This window comes from Trachurus trachurus (genome assembly GCF_905171665.1).
Source record: "Trachurus trachurus genome assembly, chromosome: 15".
In the NCBI taxonomy this organism is placed as follows: Eukaryota; Metazoa; Chordata; class Actinopteri; order Carangiformes; family Carangidae; genus Trachurus; species Trachurus trachurus.
The window spans coordinates 13128218-13147232 of record NC_139906.1 but is presented as its reverse complement, the minus strand read 5'-3'; the positions used below and the strand labels follow the sequence as shown (position 1 = coordinate 13147232).

The 19015-nt window shown below is 41.2% G+C and overlaps 1 protein-coding gene across 2 annotated transcripts; it reads left to right on the top strand.

The window, feature by feature from the left end:
* The first annotated feature begins 1736 nt into the window (after positions 1-1736).
* Positions 1737-18906, top strand: LOC310998521 (carbohydrate sulfotransferase 15-like). Of its 2 annotated transcripts, none has more exons than XM_083988628.1 (8): positions 1737-1948; positions 11566-12237; positions 13835-14174; positions 15418-15561; positions 16410-16566; positions 16791-16947; positions 18069-18216; positions 18370-18906. In XM_083988628.1, exons 2-8 carry the CDS (start codon positions 11764-11766, stop codon positions 18558-18560), a joined length of 1611 nt encoding a protein of 536 aa, XP_083844754.1. In that variant the 5' UTR covers positions 1737-1948; positions 11566-11763; the 3' UTR covers positions 18561-18906. The 2 variants fall into 2 exon arrangements, with proteins under 2 accessions (XP_083844754.1, XP_083844753.1); XM_083988627.1 differs by having other exon boundaries at positions 16380-16566.
* The last annotated feature ends 109 nt before the right edge of the window (positions 18907-19015 follow it).

The following is a 19015-nucleotide window of genomic DNA, read 5'->3' as shown; positions in this document are numbered from 1 at the left end:
GGTGGTAAAAATGGTGCCACAAATGCACTTTGCGTTCTTGTTTTGTTGTCTGATTGTGTCTTTTATGGATTTCATTGCAATGTTGACAAACTAATGCTAATAATAATCATTATAAACATAAAAAAACATTAGTTTTTAGGCATATAGAACATGATATAAATGTCAGCTTTTAGTAGTATTGGATCACAGTCTTGGATCATGTGAACTATGGAGGAAACTGTGATATCAGTACAGTAAAATCAATTTCTCCACCAGCAGCAGCCTCAGCAGACCAGAGAACATAATCCATGCAGTGCTGTGCTACACTACTTTAACATGGCACATGCTCAACTTTGACAGATAACATCGAATTCATGACTCCTCTGAAGAAAATGGAATTTCTAGGAAATGTAATGAACCACTCGCTAAGCTAGAAGTAGATGAGGCAGGATGTGGGACAATTACTTCACAGAAAGCTATGCAACACACATTGCAACACCTGGCTCATATCGAACATTTCTGATAAGACGGTGGCAGATGGTGAAAACGTTCCCGTTCCCACAACTTCTTTTTTTGGAGTATAAATTGGATAAATGTGGTTTTGTTTTAAAAAAACACTGTTGATAAATACCTCAGACCCACTTTAGTGCAGACCTGCAGTTCAGTTTCATTTCAGCAGAGCTTGTGGTTTCATCATTAGCCTCTGATGTGCCATTGTGAAACATCCACACTGACTCCCACTCATCCAGAGTGAGTCATGACGACTAATGAAGAGAAAACTCTCCTGTAGTTTAACAGAACATTACGACCACGTACAAGTTTGACCAGTCTGGTGATATTCACCTCTAGTGAACATGATAGCTGTTCCTGTAACAATAAGAAGATGATACGTGACCGAGTAAAGTCGCTGGTTGGTTGCACAATATTACTGACAAAAATCATCAGCATTTCATAAAGAATAATATGTTATTAAAAACTAAAAGAAATTAAGGATTTACAAAAAAATACAAAATCATGAGGAGCAGTGGTGATTATTTTCACTGGACTTCAAAGACACCTAAAAAAAATCGCTCAAGGCTATTGCATTAGCTGCCTCAATACCTTTTCATCTCTGCTGAAAAGGACAAGTGGTGAGCATCCAAACAAAGATTACATTTAATTATTACAATGCTTGAGGGCTACTGTGTATAGTTAAAGTGGGAGTCTGTATGGTCAAAACATAGACCAACATGATGCAACCAAATTCAATAAAATGGACCATCCATGGCCACTTTGCATCACAATTTAGTCTCAAACCCTAAATATGTTGCAGTAACTTAAACAGGCAGCAGATGCACTTCCTGTCGCTGATTTTGAGCTGGGGATCCAGATGGCTACTTTTGTTAAACTTAATTCAATCGTGTGCTGCTAATAACACAAAGATGGGTGAACTATTTTCCCATTTTAACCCTCAGCACAGCTGCTGCGGCCTGTGAGGATCCTCTGGCAGACGTAAAGCTGCATCTGCTGATTTGTTTTTCAAAGTAATATCTCCAACCATTCATCACGGCGGCGCGTCAAAATCTAATCAATAAACGCGTTTCGTGTCTGAAATGTAGATGGGTTGGTTCTTCTGCCGCTGCTGTTTAAACTGCGCTGCTCCACATGCGCGCCCACCTCCCCCCTGCCTCCCTCTCTCTTCTCTCCCCTCCCTCTGTTGCGCGCATGAGGGGGAGCTCAGTCAGATGGAGACTCCGGAAAGTCTCGCATTTCCGCGACAAAACCCAGGCGGCGTTTTCTTCTCTTTTTTTCTTTCTTTCGGGTTCAAAAAATGAACAGTGTCCATGCTGAGGATCCGTTCACTGATCGTTTGATTTCACTCGGAGTTTCACACACAGACACCTGTCAGGTCGCTTTGAGCACTGCCGGTCAGCGCGGATCGTGAGGAGCGGCTGCAAGAGAGACGCCCGGGTTCAAACGACTCAACTGAGTGAGTATCTTTGCTTAGAAACATCATTAGTTACAGAAAGATTATAGGGAAAGGCTCTTTTGTTGTTGTTGTTACTTTAGTGCCATTTTTTACTATCCATTCTACTAGTATTTATCTATAAGTTTAGTTTCTAATTCACCTCCTTATCACTAATCTAAAAGATAAAGTTGTGGCTATGTGTCTTCAAACTTAGAGTAAAGCTGTGTGTGTGAAAAGACAGCTCTGCAGCAACACACAATAATAGTCTTAACTAAACCCGGCATTACAAACACAACATGCAAATGTTTTAAATGAGATTAAATAACACAACTGTGCTGTGTAGAGTCCCTCAAAGTAACACTGGTGGATCTGAGTCTTGGCATTAAAGGAGTGAAGAGTTGCGTTCGTTCTCTTGGTCAAATTTTCTCCCTCACTGAGCAGCTGCAGAATATCTCAGTGTCATGTCTCTGGGGGGTAAAAGACTCCACCAGCAGAGACCGAGGCACAGACAAGATGTGTTATGAGGCGAAGATAAACTGCCATAAACATTTGTATACGTGCTCCACAGGATCTTGCACATGTCTAGTACTGTAATTATTATTCTGTTTATTGTATCATAACAACCCGGAGAGCAAGTCTGTCAGCATCTAAGATTCTCTCGGCTAATTCCTTCCATTAAGCCTAAACGGTTTCTCTCATGCATCCCAGTAAACAAGCCATGAAGTGATTTGTGTTTTCTTTTTCCAGCTCGTTGCAGAGGTTTGGTTTGAAAGTCTGGGGTGAAAGCGTGTGATGTGTGAGATGTTTGTGTGCACGCACTGTCTCTGACATTTAGCTCATTTCACTCCCGTGCCTTCCCCCCATTCTAGTCGAATAAAAAGGGGGCTGCAGAGCGGAGGTCCTGACAGGTAGGCCAGTTGACCTTTGGGCGCTGAGTGGAGCTTCTAAATGACTAAAGTTGTATTTTATTGTTAATGAGGAGGAGGCAGTGTGTAAACTGTAGCACCTCTCCATGCCCCATACTGTACAGTAACTCTCCTGAACACACCCAGGACAAACCCCCCCCACCACCCTCACCCCCACCCCCCACTCTCTCAGGCTGCAGCTGGTCTGGTCCATGGGCAGGAAGGTTTTAGGTTGCCCCGCAAGTTTGTGGAACAACTGTCTGGAGCTGCTGAGATGTCATAGCCATGCTTCTTTTGGCAGGGGCCGATGTTCGTAAAGGGTTAGGTAATGCTGAAAGTATGAGCGGGGAGAGGGAGAGCGAGAGAGCTGTACCATATCAGATTGTTTAGACTGGACTCTGGGGGTCCACCACAAATGGAAGAAAAGGATTCTGTAACAGAGAGCATTAGGAATGTGGGAGGATTGCATGATACTCAAGTGTTTTGGCGTAAGCTCCACGTTCTATTTCAAGAGTTGATTAGTTTCTAACCTGAGATGACAACGAGTCTCAGTAATGTGAGATTGGCTCTGTGTTTTTTCCAACTGTTTTTAGCGAGGCTGGTTCACCGTACTGTAAGCCAACTTTTAAACTTCGTCAATCATATTATAAAAGTATGTGAGTTTGTACTGTACTCACGTCACTTCGACTCCCACTGGTTCAGAAACCAGGCTCAGTCTCTACAGTAATAAAATGTTCTTCTAACACTTAACTTAAAATGTTACCCTTAATTACTGAAAGTAAATTTTGAATCTGTGCTCAATGATTTCACCTGCGAGTAAAAATAACAACTAATTAACCTGTAGCTGTGTATGTGCTGTTTCCCTGAGAGAGATCCAAGATGAATATTTTCTTTAATTCATTAAAACATTATAATGTACTGTAGGATCAGGCAGTTCTCCAAGTGAATTGTAGGCATAGGAGTTACAAGCGACTCATACAGGAAGATGTCCTGTGTTCATTACGTTGATGACATAATTACAGTCTAATTAGAAAGGCTTAAAAAATAGAATAATGTTTTCACAAGTATGAACATATTCCTGTTACCTCTTGACAACCTTTTAGATGCATACTGAGCGTGTGAACAGCGTTTGGCTAACAAAAGTTAATAAAGAAACCCAACAAGTACCGTCAGGCTTCAGCACGTCGCGGGGCAATGTTTTCAGTGTCTGTATGTGAAAACGGGATCTAGTCTACAGTAGCAGGTCTCAACAAACAATAAAAAGCAGCGGCCGTTGAACAGAGCTGACAGGTTCTGTCTGTCTCCAAGTGATTTTGTTTCGACGTGATCAGACACTCCTGAAATTCCGGTTTCAAATGGGTTCACGGCGAACATCGAGCTTTGGTTGCTGACCGAAGCTCAGCCAAGCTTTCTTCACTTTCCTCCCACTGATTTGACTAATCAGTGGGAAGAATCAGGTAGTGATGAGGCTGAGGGGTTTGCCTGCTAAGATGTAACTGGCAGGCTTTGCTACAGTATGATTCATCATGTCCTAGTGACTCCAAAGACGAAGTACATGTTGTTTCATTGCCATGTTGGAATGGTATCACAGTGTTATCGACAATAAATCATGTTAAACCATGCCCGTAATCACCAGTACATTAAAAGATTTGTTCAGTCTCGTCTTAAAGAGCTTTTTGATCCCAACATGATAATTTTACAATCATAGCTGAAGTGAAATAAACAAAACAATAAAATGAAAGGAAATAGAGTACACTAAAGGGTAATTTGTGGTCATAGCTTATTACTACTTTGGTTTTGCGTCTTTTGGTGAACATTGCACTCGCCAAGTTAATTGTTGAGATCTGGGATTAAAGTGTCAGATGAGGCAACAAACTCAAGCCGTCAGACGATCAAACAGACTTTAAACAAATCCCCAGATTAGTCCAACGTATTCTGGAAGATAAAGTAGGTGAGTTGAAGAATTATGACCCAAAGTAAACCCACTGGTTTTAACACCCAAGCCAATTTACCAAGCCTCCTAAAATAGTGCTGGCCTGTGAGCTGATTTTGACATACAGTAGTGTCCATACCTTTTAATTTTGTCCCACAAAGCAGCAAAAAAATATGTACATTTCCCAAGAACCATGAACTCTCCTAATTGATTATCACAATGGGCAACTAACTTAGTCAATACAACGTTAGCCAATAGAAGCAGACAGTGTCCAAAAGTGGGAATATACCCAAGTTGTAAAAAGGGGAATAACCCTTTAAGCGACAGACACCGCTCTTCAGACCCGCCCATTCCTTAACCCTCACACCCCCTAAACAGTAGGGCAAACGTTTCACATGTTTCCGCTCCTTATTAACATTTACATCGGTTTCAAAGTGCTGCTAAAGCAAACAACCAGCTGCTATAAGAAAAACATATGCATCCAAATATATACATGGATATGCATTCACAACTATGCAGTTTAACAGAGGACCACATCTGCACTCCAGATGTCCAGGTGGACTGTGGTGACCTGTGTGATCAAGAGAGACACCACTGTTAAACAAGAGGTTTAATATTTCTGGTGCTTTTCTTAGCATCCGTCTGTTTTGTTCAGGGTGTATTACTGCTTCAACAGCCTGCTTATTTCACCCATTAAGGAGTCAGATTCCTGTGAAGGCAAACATCACTCTCCAGTGACAGAAACTCAACCCGCTGATCTTTTCTCTTAGTGGGAATGAAGAAAGGAAAGGAAGGGGACTAGTCTAGCATGATGAGATGGATGAAGCCCACTTCCTGAGTTGTTTGCGCTCTCATGGAGCTTTTTTACGATTCCTGCCAAGATTTCATCCATAATCTCACTGTGAAATCGGCCAGAGAAAGAAAATAAAAGCTGATCTCTGAGTACCTCCCAGCGGGGAGCAGCTCGATTCAGTTTTACTTAAGGACACCAAATCAGGACATGGATGTACATTATCTCATGGCACATAAAAAGAAGGGGTCAAGAGATATTGCAGTATTATAGAGAGACACTCAACAGCTGCCACCATAAACAAGTGCTTGGAAAATATAAGGAAGAAACCTCTGATAACACCTGAACTGAGAGTTGGTGGCTGCCTTGACTGATCGGGCCGAGAGGAGAGAACTGGAAAAGAGAGAGAGAGAGAGACCAGGAACAGTTTGTGTTCATGTGCTGTCAGACTGGTTGCTATAATGGACATAATAACAGTGATACACAGCTGTAATAATGTTTTCACCAATAACAGCAATTCAACTTTTGATTTTTTGTTCATCCACAGAGAATAAGTTTTACTGTTACTTTACTATTACTGCAGTTGTTTGGTACTACCTCCATCTTTGATTATCTTCCCCATCGGCAGGGAGACTGTCTTATGTCCTTTTGTGGCATTGGTTTCTCTTGTGGCTCCTATTTCTGGGGAACTGGGATCCAGCCAAGTCCCAGTCACACAGTGTACTGTACAAGGCCAGAATGTGTTTACATAGTTATAAACATGAAGACATGATTAAAACATGTTTCAGAGCAAGGTGAGAAAATGTGCCTGGATTGAGCGCCAAGTGATTGTCTCCCCTCTCTTCAGCTGATTTTGTGCTGACACTGATTCTCCTCGATGCGTTCGTCACATTTGTACAAGCTCTAGTTCATGCTAAGATTTCATAATGTCGACGCTTGACAGAGCTCTACATCTGCATACGGCGCGCAGCATTTTCTCCCTGGAAGAGCTCTGCAGGGATGCTGATTTTCATTTGCAGTGTAGTTGGTGTCATTGCAGCAGCGGCTGATTGGCATCATTTTGTCATGAAGGGTAGATAGAAGGGGATAAATGAGAGGGTGCAAGACAGGCAGATAGTGTGTAATGAGCATGCCTTTTTTTGTGTATGTGGTGTAGGGAGTGTGGGGTTTTACACTCCCATGTAATAACCTGCACTCTATTCAACACCCCCAACAATTTCAATGAACAAATCAGGCAGATGCATAAAAGTCTTTTTATCTGAAGGAGGCAGGAATAGTTGGAAGCACAGAAAAGGTTATCAGGGCTGTACTTTAGAAGTCGTAATTGTTCATATATATCAGCAGCAAAAAAAAAGGTTGAATTCTATATCGAACATAAAGCTGTTGAATCCTTGCAGCTGCTGCAAATTAAAAATAACAAGCTTTATGGTTTGCCCACGCACCGGCCACAAGCTACTGATATGCTGGACCTTTATCACAGCTGAGCACATTGTCATTACAAATCAGTAAACAACGTATTTCACAACAGCCTCTGTGTGGCTCAGTGGCCTCTACGCCGAGGGTAAAGACTCATTATCTCAAAGGTAACAAAAAAACAAACGTTCTCATTAGCAGCTCTTCAAAATGACCTATTCGACAATGTTTGCTCAACAACTACTTATTAAACCTACTATGTACGTAATTAAGAAACGTCCATCATTGTGTGTGGTGGTTTGGTTCACAGGAACATCTCAATAACTACAGGATGGATTCTCCAGTAAATAATGTGTATATGTTTTTGTCACTTAAGAGGATGAATCTCTCTGATGTTGCTTATCTTCTGATTTATGTCTTGCACCAGTAAAGTGGTCATCTCGGAGATTTTCATCCAAATAAGTGAATTTTAAGTCTCTATTGCTAAATCATTGTTGCCCTGACTCACTGATTAAATTACTACTAGCTTTGGTGCATATATTGACAGTGCCTAAAGGGTTAATTCTTATGACTTTGATGACTTTTCCTCTTGCACAACCAGCGGGTCAAAAGTTTGACTTATTCAGTGAAATATCTCAACATTGACTACAGTACATGCATCCAAGTCTCCCAGATGGTGAATCCCAATAACGTTGGAGAGCCACGACTTTCCCTTGAGTGTCTGTTTTAAGATAAGACGAAAGATAAAGTGATAAAGACATAAGGGTTCAAGTTCAACTGATTCATGAGGCGTAAAGAGACTTGTGTTTTCAAAACACTGAATACAACCTAAGGCATCATTTCAAATCGTAATGTCGTGGGTTAGGTTGGAGCAAACAAATCACACATTATGGTCAGACAGGAGAGCAAAACATCAAGTGGGATTTTCAAGTCAGTTAATTATATACAAAAACATCTTGCATCATTGACCTCATGTCATGTGTGGTGTTATAAACACAGAGTCAGTGAAATCAAATAGTTTTAGCCACTCAGCCTGAATAGATTCAATAAATTTGATAGGATCCTCCTTGTTAGCTCATTGAATATCTTGGGCAAATTTGATTTTGACCTGTCGATGGAGCAAGAGGAATACTCGGTGTCCAAAATGGATAAACACAAAATGGGAACACAGATGTGCTCTTTAAACTCTGTGGCAATCTGCCCATCAATTCCTGACATTTCCTTTCTACAAATGGGAAAACTTTGACTGTTAGTGCCACTACCAGAAAGGTAAAGAGATCCCTGAAAATATTAGCATTAATTCTCTGTGGCCCATGAATATCGAAGCCAGGACTAAATCTATCCCACAAGTGTTGTAATATCTTGATTAAGTCCAGAGTGTGGGATGGACCACTCAACTGTCAAAACATGAACGCTTCAGGGGTTTGGAATCACTGTAGAAAAGACAAGAAATAAAGGTGTGTTTGTTTTTCTTTTGAATGCAATGGACATAATAACTTGGTTCATAAAGTATGGTTCACAAAACCAAATAAATCTTTTACAGATTACACACCCGCTTCTAGAAAGAATAGCTTTTATATCTCTTCACAATCCCACTAGAATTTCTGAACTTGCTGAATTTCAATTGCGTTGCTACAAGCTCTAGATGACGGATTTGTGTTTATGAACAATTTATGTTGCAGGTCTAATAGTGGGTATGGTAACCTTAGAGAATAGGGAGTAATACACAATATACAACACGCCAAGGATAAAGATAAAAACCAGTACAGTAGCTGTATAGGATAAAAAACGAACAACGTATACTGGTGGTAGGGTATATTTTCAGTGTGGCTTATATTTACTGCACTGTATGAGGTGCTGGATGAAATTACATCATCAAGCTCCGGGTCTACAAGACTTCAGATAATCTGACAAACAACATTAGCCCAGCGCATTGCTACCAACAACATGAGTAATAACCCTTTCTGGCTGTAATACCAGATCAGTCTTGACATTTTGTGCACTTAGAGCAACAAAGGCGTGTAATGCAATGATTAATGCAGGTTTTTTCATTTTGAGTCAGCAGGATTTTTGATGGTGGGCTTTCACCTCAGTCAATCCCACCTGCTGTTTGCTCCCCACCACTGATCGATTTTTAGATCAAAGAGGTCTAAAGGCTGGCTCCTCTGCTCGTTCTCACACGGTTTTTCTCACCTCTGCTGCTTCGCTTCTCCACTTCGTGCTTTACCCTTGACTCTCACTGTCCTCTTTACGCTCTGTCACATTTCCAAATCTCTCTCTTCTTTCCCACTTTGAATTTTTGATCCAACCAGAGATTAATTTTTAATGGGAATAATAGATTAATAGTTACAGAGAAGAGAAGAGATAACAATTACCTGAAAGTAAAGATATGCAGAGGCACGAATAAAACGAGACCACAGAGCTCATATTCATTAATGTGAAGTTTCGCACATCATTAAAAATCATCCGAGCTACATCAAAATATGGAGGTACAAGAGATATAACACAAAGCCAGGAATCGGGGTTAGTATCAGAGGCAGAATCATTTGCTAATAACTACCAGCTACTGTCACTGTCGTATTTGGCAAGTGTTGCTGTTGGCATTTTAAAAAGCCCACCTGCGTCTACTAATATTTCATTAATCGAGGCTCTTAACACCTCAAGAAGGATCAAGCGTAAGTTCTTCGGCCAATCCCACTGTCTACCCACGTAAGCTCGCAGATATTGCTGTGCATTCCTGATAAATCTGCAAGGGCTCAGCTGTCCCATTATGAAACCTGCAAGTGTGTGAGGGCTTTCATGTGGACTTTTCAAGCCCTTTGAGCGCACATCCAGCAAGTACTACGCACTAAAGCAGACGTTTCTGGCGGTGTAACCCAAAATCTATGGCGTTGTTGCTGCGTTCAGATGCGGACAACACGGGGGGAGGTTGTAGGAATCAAGAAGACATTGTGTTAGATTATTAGGATTATGACTTTTGAAAATGTGTCCCAGTAAACATCTATAAAGTCAAGGGGTCGAAATAGAGAGGATGAAAAACAAAACAATGGTTAAACGCCGAGATATCCTGACTTTGACTCTCTATGATGTGTCAAGCTGCAAAAACACTGCACACTACTCCTCTGATAATATAACCGTGTCTTTCATCATCCTGCTGCTTCTCTAACCCCGGCCCAATTTGTAACATGGGATCTGTGATAAAAAATGTGAGTCAAAGCCCAGGTTGAGATAATCCTCACCCTGATCACTATGACATCAGGGTTATATTTCTCAGATTCCCTTTAGAGTGACACAAGATATGATTCAATTTTTTCTTTTATTATTGGCTGGGCATTAAGTAATCCTCATAATGACTAAACTGAACTTTTATAATTACACTTCCCAGAAGCCTGTGAGTTTCATTACTTAGGGGGGTAAACAGAGGCGGTTCTCACTCACTGACTGTTGCCAATAACCTTTAAAAACTTCTTCCGTGACCTATGACGTCTAGTTGACAGCGTTGGCCAATGAATCTAATGTCAGTAACAACTACTGTAGTCTACAGAACAAACCTGCCCTACAGTTATGGTGGCAACCTGCCAGTCACTTCTCCAGCTGGCTACACTGTCTGTGCAATATTTGAATGGTTGTGAGCTGCTTTGAGTTTCTCTTTTTGATGTTAGTTGCTGACTGAGTTGGATGGGGTTTTTTTTAGTTATTGAATTGGCACCTTAATGATCCAAGTGTGAACATACCGAGTCACATAATTTGTATTTGCGGCTTCACTTTAACAGGCCCCCTGTTGAGCAAGAAGCAAGAAAGAAAACACAGTAAAATTAGAAAATGCTGCATGATGAAGTTCGCTAGAACTGGAGCAGAATTTCATTTCCTGATCCAGTGGGACCATAAAATCTTACAAACTCTGCGACAAAAGAAAAATAAATATCTTACAGGCCGAGGACATGTTTTAAAAAGCATTTTACACTTTGATTTCTGGAATTTACTACCACTGGACCCTTGAAATAATAAAGCTACTTTCTTATTATTCATGTGGCGTGCAAAGAAAACAGCTTGCCACACTGCGTGTCCACCTGCATCAATACCTAACGTGGTTCTCACTGTGAAAAACCTTGATGTTGAGAATTGTATTTTCAGGTTAACAAAATAAAGCTCTCAGCAGGCTCGTACCTCACAGAGAATAATTGTGTATTTATAGTTTTGAATTACAGAGTAACTATTATGCTGACCTTGAAAGTCTTTTAGTAGAGCTTGTCTTTGCATGTGCTATATATCCCTCATCATAAGGCCAGGGCTCTCCATACAACAGACCACACACACTCTGCAGCCGACCTCAAACGTTTTATAATTGACTCATGCTATAGAGGGGAGTGTAGTCTGAAATTCAAATACTGATGCTTCATAGGGGAAATAAAGCTCCCTTAAATACCCTAATATTAAAAATGTGCATACCACCTTTCTTGGAATTATGGGAGATGACTAAAATACTTCAAAGGAAACTACGCTGCTGCACTTTTGGTGCAAAGAAAACAACACACACACACACACACACACACAAAAAGTCATGTGCCATGTTTTAACAACTGTTTCTGATTTATAGGAGGGCCTGCTAAGGACTGGGGAGCATGTAAGAAATGAAGACAAATGATGACCTGCAGATTAAAAACTGTAATAAATGGCCACATCAGGACACACAACCGCCTGTAGGTGAAACCTGAATCTTTTTTTTTTTCTTTTTTTCTGAGAGAATAATTTCTCAGCACCTCGTTCTACATGCCCGTTCTGCCTCTATGTCAGTATGTCACTATCGGACTGCAAATATGGGAGCAATACCCAAAGGGACCACAATTGCAGCCTCCACGGCTTGCCCGGGCCTGGGAGTTATGGGAAAAGGCCTGTTAGGACATTTTTTGATTTCAGGCACACAAGCATGCCTGAAAACCTGGACTCCAAATGGGCTCCCCTACCTTCACTGGCTAACCTGCGGAGCATCTCAAAAATTAGACTCGTCAGCTTCCTCTTGGGATTGACGCTGACGTTCCTCATCATGGCCTCCTACATCCTGCCGTGGGACAAGAAGGGACTTTTGTTCACCCCAGCACCCTATCAGCTCAGACCTGTGGTCATCCCAACGAACACAGCAACGGCTGACGTCTCCTCTGAAAAGACTTTAATAGACATGAAACTGCTGGTGAAGATCATCAGCTCCAAACTGGATTATACACCCAGGACGGTGCCCGATGAAAAGGTCGTCATTGAAACAGACCCGCATGTAAGTCTGACTCATATTTGCTGTTGACCAACTATGGAAAAACCTGTTTTTGTTAAAGTTTCAGTCTGCGATGACACAATGTTTTCACCCAACATAACAAAAACATATTGGCAAATGACTCAGACGCTACACTGAAAACTGTTAATAAGTGGCCAGTATGTGATTCCTTTATTTTTGTGAGAATACATGTGAGTTGCAGGAGACTGACAGTGACAAAACACTTTTACAATCAACCCTGCAGTAGGTGCTTGTTTGCTGAAGCTCATAATAATCAGTGTCGAGTCTGTCAGAGGTGTTGATTCAACTTCATGGTTTTAGAGCCAAAGGTTGTAGAGCTGTTAAGTAAACATCAGATTATATGCCACAAGTGTTGCTAGGGGTCCGCTGACTGCTGTTACTATGTGCTAATGAGCTGTAATTCTCCAGCCATCGGTGCATGTTCACATCATACTTTTCTTCTTTACTTTACATCATTTCCCAGTGTTTATGGAAAGGGCATCATTAATTCTGGCAGCTACACTGTAAATCACAATCGCACAGGGCAGCAACACATGTGAGTAAGTAAGATGAATACCAATTAGTGGGGTGTGTCAGCGTAGGCCTTGCAATGTGACTATCTAACTTGGCTTTTTGAAGCAACATAAAGAAACTCACAGTTGCACAAACAAGCTAAAATTGTGACGATTGCAAAGTCATGCCATGTGGCTCTATATTATGGGGGTTTTTTGATCATTTTTATGGCATGAGAAGCCGTAACTGCTGTCGTACAGCAAGAAGCCACATGAACTGAAGGTGAAAACAGCTGCTGCTGCCAGCCACCTGCTGCTACCACCCACCTCTCAAGCCCACAGATACTAAAGGTGAACAATGTTGAGGGGCCTCCTCCGGCAGCTGCAAGCTTCACATGAATGACAAATGTTACCTCTGGTCTGATTCAACAGACATGAAACAATGTGTCTCCAAATCGTGATTTACCAACGGACTACACTGTATTAGACAGTATTTCTGTTATTTTGGAGTCCTCCAACCTAAACATTTTTGTAACGACCACAAAGGTCATTTTTCTAACCTCTCACATACGATGCATATTAAGCGTTTCCCCAAACGAAACATGGTTGTCATGGCTACCATAATAAAGACACCACTGTGCTAGCGTAGCGACTGTCATCATTGGGTTTAGGCACGATAAAGCACTTGGTTAACAACAAAGGTCATACAGTTTGGTTAAAATAAGTAGCGTAGTCTACTTTTTCAACATCTGACCAATTTTGTTTGTCATGGCTACAAGAATAATGACATGAATGCTTTGTTAAAGACTCCTGCATAAACAAAGCTTTTTGAGCGCTAGGTTCATATGGGAATCAAACCCCACTCTCCTGCATAGAAGTCTTTGTCACTCTTTATACTACGTCATCACACATCTGGCCTAATCACCACAGCCAGTAGATGTTGCCTTCAAACAAAACGTAACTATGGGTCATAATAATCCAATGAATAAATGGCCTATGGGCTTGTCATTTCCATTTATTTCTTTACGTCTTTACTCTTATTTTGACCATGCTCTGTTTTGCTAATTTTGTCATCTTCCCCTCTGCAGTTGTTCACTGCGATCCCTCGCCACTTCCTGCCCGGCATCAAGAGCCCTTGCTGGTACAAGGAGTTCTCTGGTGAACTGGGCATGGATCCGTACAAGAGGAACCTCTTTACTCTGCGCTCAAAGAGCTTTAAGACTGTGTGTGATCACCTGAGGACCGACTTCCAGCAGCACCTGTACCACAGGGACGGCAAGCAGTTTCGTCTGCGCTGCTTGCCGTACTTCTACATCATCGGCCAACCAAAGTGCGGCACGACTGACTTGTTTCACAGACTGCTGCTGCATCCAGAGCTCAAGTTCAACACCATGAAGGAGCCACACTGGTGGACCAGGAAACGCTTCGGTAAGTCATCAGGAGATGTGTTTGATCAGTTTGCTTTAATTCTTTTTTTAAAGTGTTATTAGAGTTGATTGATGATCGATTAATAGTTACAAAAGAAAGGACAAACATAGCAACGACTGTTCAATGTAGCTACTTATTAAAGTTCAATACCATCTTTACCCCCCTCTCGAGTGCAGGAAATGTGGTCAGCATGAGGTTAATGGTCGACCAGCGGGGGACTCAGGTAGTCACTGCTTCTGTCCAAGAAGTATAGCAACAATAACCATGGCAACCCTCCCATAAAACCACAATTTGTTGTTTGACTGTTCTACTTTCTCTAAACAAATGAGATGCACTGCAACGTGTTAAATATTGAGCCTTAGCTGCAAGCCTCCCAGGAATGACAGAAGTTACCTCAGAAAGTGGAAAATATGTGAAATTATGTGTTGGATGTGTTCTTTGGAGGTGCTGGCAGGCGAAATTTGTCATCCTTGGACAGAACCAGGCCATCTCTTTCCCTGTTTCCAGTCTTTATGCTAAGCTAAGCTAACCATACGGACAGATAGTGGTATCAATTTTCTCATCTACCTCTTGGCAAGACATTTAATATGCTAATTACCCAAGAACTCTGATGTCTCCCATTTTAACACTGTGAAAAACACTCGATGACCTTTTCGTGTCCTTTTTCCTTCCCCCTGCCTCTGATTTGGATAACAGTGTTGGTGTCTTTTCAATGTCAGTTTTGTGTTTTGTTTTCTTGCTATTTTCCACACAAGGTTCAAAACATAAAATTCTGACTCAGGATTCACAAGCAAAATTAAACACATAATTTATCATAGGAAATTCCAATTCAGCAGTATAAAAATGCAAGCTAAAATAAGGTTAAGCTAAAGTACTACCACGGGCTATAACCGAGGACCTTCTGCAGCTGCTTAGTGATAAAAGGCTCCATTAATTCTCTTCCCTGGAGGGCTTTTACTGTGAGTTGCCTGCAGGAAGTGCTGCATATTTACACATAATCTAAGGGCACTCTTGTACATTTTATAACCTATTGTATAACTTTTGTATGTGTCTGTTGTTGGCCTGTTTGTCTCTCCGCAAAACAGTCAAATTCTCATGTATCTGCAGTTAGACTTGACCAGAACAGTGACTTAAGCTTGTAATATTTTCCTTTTTTTGAAATCTAAAGCTTATACAATCTATTAATCTACTTTTATGGTGAGGAAGTCTATAAATGATATAATGAATGCTATTCTCCATGTAGGTTATATCCGTTTCAAAGATGGCTTCCAGGAAAGTTTTCCTGTGGAAGATTACCTGGATCTGTTTGACTTGGCAGCCAGAAACATTCAAGCAGGATTTAGTGGAAATTCATCTGGAGACCACAGCGCACTCCAGCTCATAACAGGTGAACACATGTCAAAGTGTTTGTGCGTGGGTGGGTATGATTTGGTATTGTTAGCACCCATTGTGCATCGGATAGAAGAATCTCTTTTGCCTTTGTAGTTTTCATTTGTTGTTTTGTGAGGACCTTTGAACATCCAGACAATTGGATCCTGAGCATGATTCAAATTGCGGGTCTACTTTGTCTTCTTTTTCCTTTATTGTCAGGCTTTGCTCATTTTGAGGCTGACCTCAGTCTCACGGCTGCGCTCATGTGAAGAGCCGGAGGGAAATACCATTCTCATTATTCTAGATATTATTGTAAGAGAACAAGCGCCTTTAGAAGTGCACAGAGAAGCTCACAGGCCTTTGGGTGGTGTTGTACATCTGTAATTATAAATGTGGTTGGATGAAAGCTTTGCTCACCTGGGCCAAACTCAGTGGAAACAGTGGGGGATGGCCACTAATGAACATTTTAAATTCACAGAATGAAGCAGTATTGATCTTTTGAAGGCCAATCTTTAATATTAACTTGGCTCCAAAGGCGATTTTATTTGCTTTTGTGAAGTTTTGCAGTCAGGATGACTCTTTTTGATTGGCTTTGTTTGCTGAAGTGGAAAAAAAACTGAGTTGGATTTTGCATGGGAACTGATAATAAATTACCCAATTAATTTTTAAAAACTGAACTGTTGCAAAGCTGCTCAGGCATGGATTTGCAAAGCACAACGTTCCCTGGTAAGCAGTGTTTATACTGTAACATCTGAAATTCTGCTCACCTTTGCCACATTATGTGTGCATGTCTGTTCTACTTGCTGCATTTTTAATGAACTCCTGTTACCCAAGGTGATGCCAAGACTGTCAATGTCTTGACAGGTGAAGCCAGCGCATCCACTATGTGGGACAACCAGGCCTGGAGCTATGTCCATGGAGACAGGGAGGATACAGAGCCCCCGTTCCTGGCACAAGACTTCATCCACTCAGTTCAGCCGAGTGCAAAAATCATCATCATGCTCAGAGACCCAGCAGAGAGGTAGAGAAATCCATCTTCACATCTGTGTTTATGGATACAGATGCGATTTTCAGCGGTGACACAATTTCAACAATGCTTCAGATTGCTTCTAAAGGGGTTTTCCAGTAATTTATCATTGTTAAAAAAAACACATTTATTTTACATCAGAGCTCCTGTTGCTCATCCAGAAACAAGTCATTTCATCTGTGCAACTGGCTCACAGCTCCGTCTCACTCCGTTTCCAGGCTTTACTCTGACTACCTGTACTTCAAGATGGCCAACAAATCAGCGGAGGACTTCCATATCAAGGTCGTGGAGTCCGTGCAGTTGTTCCAGTCTTGCCTGTCTGAGAGGTCACTTCGTTCGTGCGTCTACAACACCAGCCTCTCCAACGCCATGCCGGTTAGCTGAGATGATGTTCTCACACACATTTAATCATGCCTCACAGCAAGCAAACACCTCACCGTTATCTGTCCTGCAAGTGGCTGTAAATGCAAAAGCACTGAATTGTTTCCTATGAAGTGCAGGGAAGTCACGTCAGACCGTTTGGCATATATCCTACTGTATATCAGGCAGATGCTCAGTCAGGAATATAATTAGGCATGAGCTCTGTCAGTTGGTCACGACTAATCATAACCTGTAGGTGACAGCACTGTTATCTGAGGAGATTAACTCCAGTAAAAGCAGCAATCCGCTCAGCCCAAAACGACAAACAGATCCAACAAAAACATCCAGAAAAACAACCCGAGGGTGTTTGTTTACGTACATGCCTCTTGCCTCTGTTCTGTGCCACTCACAGCAGTACTGTGCTGGGGCGCCCTCTTGAGGATTAACTGTGCCTGTACACCTGGATTAAATTATATTACATTTTTGCTGTTCAACTTCATGAATTTGTCTCTGACATATTTATTTTTATTTTTTTCTACCAATAAGTGAAGTCACTGTTTCCATTAATTGATTCAGCAGTAATTTGCATAGAAATAATTTGGTCTCTGCCCCGTGTGCTTTTGTCCTATTCTTTAATGTTATTTTAAAAGCTCATAAATCAAGTATTGATTGCAGAACTCTTTTATAGATGTGATTAAGACCCTTTTAAACACAATTTAACCTATTAAACCTATTTAATTGACTGTCAACAACTCCTGTGAGAATGAACTAAACCAACAAAGAGTTTTCCTATTTCCTAAATAATCTGGCCGCTGTAGTTTTCCACAAACATTAGTAAATTGTGCATTTGCCCACTAAAATCCAGTTTCCATTATATGTGTTTTCTATTTGGGCAACAGTGGAGGTCTCAGTCATGGAGGCTTAAGCAGACCAGACCTTGTGTACACAGTACTTGTCAGTAGATGGGTTCATTGATGTTTTGTTTTTTTCTTGTGTTTTCAGTGGATTTGTTGACAATAAAAAAGGATTCACCAGCTTTATCCATCAAAGTTCAACTACATGTGTTGTTTACCTGATTTTGTCTACGGCCTGTTTGTCTGATATTGACTTCTCCGATGTTGATTTTTTCGCCACAGGTGAGGCTAAATTTGGGGATGTACATCGTCTTCTTACTGGACTGGCTGACAGTTTTCCAGAGGGAGCAGATTCTAGTTCTTCGACTTGAAGACTACGCTGCCAATCTTAAAGTTACAATCAAGAAAGTTTTTGATTTTTTGACTGTAGGTAGGTATCCAAAATGCTACAGTAACATCAGCAACAGTTACATACTTAGTCCAAATTTTTAAATATAAGAAAAGAAACATCATGTCTTCCTTGTTCCATGTTTCTGTATATTTTTTAAGGATTTAAATCAGCTTGTGTCCCACTTCCCTGCAGGTCCTCTGTCAGAGCAGAAGGAGGCAGCAGTGACTAAACGGCCCATGTCTAACACCCGGCGAGTGGCAGACAGGAACCTGGGTCCGATGCTTCCAGCCACCAGAGACCTTCTCAGGAAATTTCACCAGCCTTTCAACCATAAACTTGCTAGTGTGCTGGACAAAAAGGCCTTTCTCTGGAGTAACACCTGACAGGGTCAAAATGGACCAAAAGTGGACGGACATGAATAAACAACCAGAGCAAGAAGCTAAAGCAGGGATACTTATTGACAGAAATGAATCTACATTGGAAAAAACACAGGTCTATAGTTGTATATGGAGTTATATGATGTGTGTGGGCTGTTTGTGTGTATGGGATTTGTGATATTTATTTGCTTTTGAGAGAATGTCAGTGACTTATCAAAGTTGATAATAAAATAAACTGAATTTGTGTTTTAATTTGGTGACTTTATAATGTTAAAAAAACATTTTTCCTTCCATAAGAATCCATAAAACACAGTGTTATTAATGTTATCACAGTGTTTTACGGGCAAGTTTAATTGGGGATACAAAGTATTTCCTCCTCCTTCCGGGCACCCGTCCAGCTGGTGTTGTAGATGGGCTACTACTAGTACTGTCAAAAGCTGGTGGTAGTCACAGTGTTAGTG